The sequence below is a fragment of the Neolamprologus multifasciatus genome, chromosome 12 (assembly GCF_963576455.1).
Source record: "Neolamprologus multifasciatus chromosome 12, fNeoMul1.2, whole genome shotgun sequence".
Lineage (NCBI taxonomy): Eukaryota > Metazoa > Chordata > Actinopteri > Cichliformes > Cichlidae > Neolamprologus > Neolamprologus multifasciatus.
Window position 1 is genome coordinate 26,989,768 of NC_140450.1, and position 6,000 is coordinate 26,995,767.

At 44.0% G+C, this 6,000-nt stretch overlaps 1 protein-coding gene across 1 annotated transcript; it reads right to left on the minus strand.

Moving 5' to 3' along the window:
* Positions 1-476: 476 nt before the first annotated feature.
* tbx16 (T-box transcription factor 16) lies at positions 477-4,340 on the minus strand. The gene is made up of 8 exons (XM_085180245.1): positions 3,405-4,340; positions 3,209-3,311; positions 2,667-2,831; positions 2,432-2,578; positions 2,291-2,361; positions 2,088-2,170; positions 1,789-2,002; positions 477-1,695 (listed from the first exon to the last, which is right to left on the minus strand). The coding sequence occupies exons 1-8, from the start codon at positions 3,584-3,586 to the stop codon at positions 1,263-1,265; spliced, it is 1,398 nt and encodes a 465-aa protein (XP_085036371.1). The 5' UTR covers positions 3,587-4,340; the 3' UTR covers positions 477-1,262.
* Between the last annotated feature and the right edge of the window lie 1,660 nt (positions 4,341-6,000).

Sequence of the window (6,000 nt, forward strand, 5' to 3'; positions counted from 1 at the left end):
AGCGCTCGGATAATGAATTGCACTGGATAAAATCCACACTAGACTTGGGTTTCTCCTAAAGGATAATTCCCCCACCCCCACCCCCCCAAACCACTCTTCCTCTTACCCCCCTTGGATTTTACGAAAGTCATTAGCAGCCCATATCCCCCTGAGGGTGGAGACAGTGGGTTCTGCCTGTGTTTTTCAGTTGTGAAAAGGAGCCAACACCCCCCCTCATTTTCATGCTTTTTAAGGCTCATTGACATGGAGAACGAGGGCCATGGAGATGCTTTATGTGCCGGTGGGTAAACCACAGCAGGTGACCCAGAGTCGCAGTAATACAGTGTCTATAATGCATGCTGTGCTTGTCGAAACTACAGAGTATAGCCTCATTAGATCAACAAAGAGGAAATACAAACAAACACCACCAAAGGCTGCGGCTCTTATCAGGGGTGGCCAGGTACAAAGCATGCAGATGTGCACCCACTGGGAGAAGGCCAAGGAGTTCAGGCACTTTTACAAACTCTTATCCATTCAGTCAGGAGACTGGCTGCATGCGTGAACATCGACTGGGAGGAAATCAAAGTCAACGGGCAGATGCTGGTGTGAGAAATAATTAAAGGGTCACAAGTAAATAAAAAGGATACGTTTCTAGAGACACTCCACAACCTTTATTGTCACAGTTTTGTTTGAATAGAAGAAAAATGCATAAGAGTGAGATTCAGGATAGAAAAATATTTGTTTCATACCTCATATTGGTCTCTTTTTGTACACTTTCGTATCTCAAGTTAATAAGACATCAGTGTAAAAAAGGATATGGATTCACACACAAGACTTCAAGTCCAGAGACTTTTTATTTATTTTTTATGTTTTTTTATGTCACACCACAATTTGACAAACAATAATTGCACACAAATGATTAACTCTTACATTATTATTCTTAGCTTTTTACAAAAATATTTATTTACACCGGGAAATGAGGTGAAATGCAAAATAAATAGTTTTTTTTTTTCCTTTTTCAAACAATTAAACCACAAAGTTGAGTTGCACTCAGCATTAAATGGCCGGTTTGAATCCTGCCAGTCGGGGGAACCAGCAGACAGAGCCACTCCTTTTTCTTATTCTCTCCTCTCAGTTTTTCTCACTCTGGCTGCAGGGTTGGGGCCCTCAGCCTTGTTTAGTCATGCGCTCTCACAGCTGTGAGTACCGGGATCAGCTTTTTGTTAAGATGGCATCATAAGCAGCAGTGGTAAAGTAACTCTCAGTTGACGGTGGAGATCCCTTCACCAGCACGAATAAGAGAACAGCGGGTACTGGCTCCACTCGGCCACGTTGCCATGGTGATAGCTATGATGCACAGCTTGCGTGGTGTAGTCAGTGGTCAGATGATGATGAGGGGGATACTGGGAAGGACCTGGGCTGCCCCACTGGCCTAGGGGCTGCTCGGTGCTGTAGGGGTTGTAGATGTGGTGACCGATGACCCCCGGCTTGCTGGCCTGGGCCACAGACATATTGAGCACCCCCGTGTAGTCCTGGGGGCCCGGGAGGTGCTGGGGGCCACAGCTGGAAGGGCCAACCTCACGGGCCTTTGAGGAGTCGTGATCAGGGACCGTGGCTATGTCGGGAACTCTGGACTCAAAGCTGCTGCGTCCGGATCCGCTGTTGCTGCTGCCGATGCTGGAGGAGGGGGACGGGGACTTTCCATACTCATGGAACCTGGGGAGTAAAAAAAAAAAGAAAAGAACAAATATTGATTGGCATTCATCAAAACAACATGATTATGATATGACCTGCTGCATCGCTGTTTACCTGTATGACTGGTAGGAAGCTGGAGTAGGAACAAGCTGCTCTGTGCTGTAGAGATCTCTTGTGTCTGCCCCAACAGGAGAGTCAGTCCTCACTCTGTGCTCTCTCTCAGCATCCCAAGGAGAGTAGCGCTCCTCCTTGACACCATCTTCTTCTTTTCTTTTGGGCAGCTCTTCATCCTCTCCGTCGAAACCTTCATACGAAGACTGGCAGAAGTCTGAGGAGCCACAGATCATCAAATGAGAGGAAGAACAAAACAAAAAAGGCATCAACATGAAGAGAGAAGAGTGTGAAAGCGGTACCTGGTGGACTGTCTTCTTCAGAGTTCAAAATGTCTGATGCCTTGGTCCTCTTCTCAAGGCATGATGGGTCCTTGCTGGCACGTCTGCAGCAGTAGATCAGTTATATTAAAAACAAATACAAACTACAATATACTGAACAATAAATGAGCTCAGATCCTTTCAAGTCAACTGACGTTGACATCGTGTCGGCATTTTAACCTCACCTTTTCTTATTAGTGCCTTCATCCCGGAAGCCTTTTGCAAATGGGTTGTAATCGATCTTCAGCTTTGTAATCTGCAGGAGAGGTTAAAACTTTGTGATTTGTCTGTCGGCACACGGCATACTTGCAGTGCTAGAAACAGACCTTAGTGTTCTGGTAGGCAGTGACTGCAGTGAAGGAAGTCTCCGGGAAGGTGAAGGTCTGGAAAACACTCCAGCGCACACTGAACAGGTCGTCTGCCTGGACAATGTGGAAGCGCGGGTGGTAGCGATGCATGGAGTGCAAAATGATCTGCAGACAAGGAGGCCATGATTTACAAGCACTGCCGAAACGTTCGGTCTAAAGACGTCAAAGTGTTGCAGATGTTGCTTTTACTCACATGGCCGTGCTGGTCGAGCGTGTTGTTGGTCAGCTTGAGCTTGAGAAAGGAGACGGACTGCTTCATCCAGTGACTCCCTGGTGCTGGAGAGTCTGGGTGGAGGTAGGTTCTGCAGGGAGGCTGAGGTTCTGCTTTTCCTGCCACCTCCCACTTCTTTTTATTCCACTGTTGGAAGGAGACACATGAGTCAGTCAATTTGAAAAAGGCGAGTAGCGGAAGAATTTTCAACTCCTTCCTTTTCCACCATAGACTGGAGAGCGGTGGCTGGTCTGTACCACCCACAGAGATGAGGAGGGGAATGGGGGGTAGTACAGTGGGCTCACAGCAGGGGATAGAAAAACAGGAAGAGATAACATCCTTTGATGTACAATGTTGGGGGTGGGGGTGGGGGGATAAACAGGGGATGTCTTGTCTGGGGCTAGTGGCTACCACTTTGGGTTATCTACAGCCAAATCTATGACTCTAGTGAGGCCTTGGGAAGTGAACTTTCTCTCATGCATGACTCATTAATACACAAAGGAGAAAGCTACTGGTGTCTTTACCTTATACCTGAAACCATCCTCTGGGACCATGTCGACCAACAACACGTACTTGGCACATGGAATAAGCCCAGTTAGATTCACTTTGCAATGTGGAAACATTCGCCTGGTAAACATGGGAGAAAGAATGAGTTCTGTAAAAGGTGGGGGAGCAAGGTGTGAACATTTAACATTTTATTTTATTTTTCTGTTGCCCTACCTTCCCGGTTTAGTGATGATCATCTCTGTCCCTATTTCATGGAAGGTCTTCCACAGTTCAGTGTCCTCCAGAAACATCCTGATATTGCCCTGGAGATAGGCATCAGGTCCAGGAGCTATGTGGGCCGGAGGAGGCCCGCTGAAGTTGGACTTCAAGTCTGGAAGAAAAACATGAATAAGCATTTTTTACTGGAAAAACTGGTAGAAGAAGACACGTGTGTGCTCACGGAGGCAAAGCTGATATTAAGAAGCAGTCATCAACTCACCTCTGATGGACTGCATCCTTTGGATTAAACTTGATATGTTTTTGACTCAAAAGGCTTAAAAAAAAAAAAAAAAAACAACGAAAGAAAGGACTCAGTCCAGGTGTGTGATATCCAAAGTGTGTCTTCAGCTCTGCTCTGTCTCCTGGGTCTCCTTCCTCACATGCAAAAGAAAAATCCAACATCCCAGGAAGGAAGTCAGAAGGTCAAATCAGTTCTCGCTGCAGATGTTTCAGAGATGCTGAGTCCTTGCAGGATGGGATGACCATGACTTTTAAGGGTAGCCCAGGAGTGGGTGGGGCCAGGGAGGCCATCCTTTTGAAGTGGCACAATGATGGGTTGGAGTCCAACTGTGATTGGAGAGTGCTGGAAATCAAAGAGACTTAACAGAGGCTTGATACCATCCCCACAGGAAGGTGGGGGGGAGGTGAAAGAAATGCATCTTTATTAACTGCTAAGAGACTTTAAAAACAAATAGAGATGGACTTCCGTGCTGCAGGACACATAACTCAGTGCAGCAAAACCTGTGTAAATATTTCCCTCACACACACACACACACAGAGTCTGCTCATGAAAATGCCATTTAGTGTGTTTGTGCAACGTGGTTAGAAAAAAGTCATAATTCATTTGGCACAACTGAGAGAAACACAGCTGAAGGTCTGTGTAAACGGGTTAATGCAGCGTTCCCCATCCCCCGGGCCTCGGACCGGTACCGGGCCGCAAGAGTTGAGGCTCAGGTGAGAAATGTATAGTTTTCAGGGGTTTTATCGGTTTTCAGCGTTATTTTGTTATCGTTTACTCGGTTTTCCTGGGTCTTTTCACGTGTGTTATGAATAAATTTTCTTTTTTTCGGTACCGGTACTAGTTTTATTTTGTTGTATTTATCCGCGACACTTTAAAGGCCGGTCCATGAAAATATTGTCGGGCATAAACCGGTCCGTGGCGCAAAAAAGGTTGGGGACCGCTGGGTTAATGCACTGCGGTCTGTGCGTGCATACAGGTAGGGTCTATTTTTTTTTTTTTTTTTTTTACATTTTTTTTAGAAAATCAGCAGTGTTTTCAATAACTTAAAGTACACAGGCTTTTCTCATAAATACATTGCATAAATCTGACATATTGGTCTGGAAATGCACACATACACACACATATAGGGGAGACCGGGGATAGTTGTAACATTTTTGACATTTCTGTCTGTAAATTGGAGCTCTTTTAAGGTAGTGGATTCAAAATGTAATGCAAAGTATTTACATGTCTCTGCTATTAAATAGTGCAGCTATTTTCTCTGCAGCACAATTACCCATTGCATGGTATGGTCTCAAACACAAAGAGTGAAATGTTACAATTAACCCCATAGTCTGGGTTAGTTGTAACATATCCTGGGGTGAAATGTAGCACAATGAAATAAGGGTACTGACAAAACATTAACATGTAATCTTTGTTTATTCAACACATGAATGCACTTAGAGCCATTTATGTAACTATGTGTGTGTGTGTGACAGAATGCAGAAATCTAGCTTTTGAACATATGCCAACCCCCCAAAAAAGACAAATTATGGAATTTTCAGCAACTGAATATTTCATTAATTTTGGTTGGTCTTCCTTGAGTTTGGCCTCATTGGCTCCGTGGGCATTATAACCTACAACTCTTGCACCAATTTTGAACATAACAATGAAGCTGAAAAAATGTAGTTGTTCACCAGCATCGCAATTCCATTACTTTTTATCATGGCTTACCTTGGTGTGGAGGAATTGTGTTGCCAATGGCATTAACCGCATATACAAAAGCGACCAGTGAACCTCTCTCTGCTGATGTCGTTGCCCCAACTTGTTTAATATAAGTTAAAGTAATAGTGTGGTAAGTTGTAACATCTGCATTATTGTTACAACTAACCCAGACTGTTGCTGTTACAACTGACCCAGACTCATATAGCCATGAACTAGCTAACATTACAGCCAACGGCTAAAACATTAGCACTGAAGACCTACACAGAATATATCCCCATAGACATACAAATAACATAATTTAAGTTTGATGAGTTTAACTGCAAACCAGATAATGCTATTAGAAATTGAAATAAAGTAGAAAAACTTTTTTTGTGTTAAATTGTCTGTGTTTGACAAAATGTGCTGATTTTTCACATGTGATAGCAGTTCTGAATTGGGTATGCACAGGATGAATCACATCATTTGAAACTTAGCCCTGATTGGAGAAATTGGAAGTGTTACAACTGACCCACGTTACAACTATCCCCAGTCTCCCCTATGTATTTTCATATTTTATATATAATACATTTTTTGCATGATCTCCTTTACACTTTCCTCACTTTCCATCAA

Bases quoted from the DNA above. Each gene is read 5' to 3' on its own strand.
- tbx16 (XM_085180245.1), bottom strand. From the start codon at position 3,586: ATGCTTATTCATGTTTTTCTTCCAGACTTGAAGTCCAACTTCAGCGGG. The intron at 2,171-2,290 runs GTGAGGTTAAAA...CTACTGCTGCAG, and splicing joins GAAGGCACTAATAAGAAAAG to ACGTGCCAGCAAGGACCCAT. The intron at 2,003-2,087 runs GTACCGCTTTCA...GTGGCTCCTCAG, and splicing joins TGAAGAAGACAGTCCACCAG to ACTTCTGCCAGTCTTCGTAT.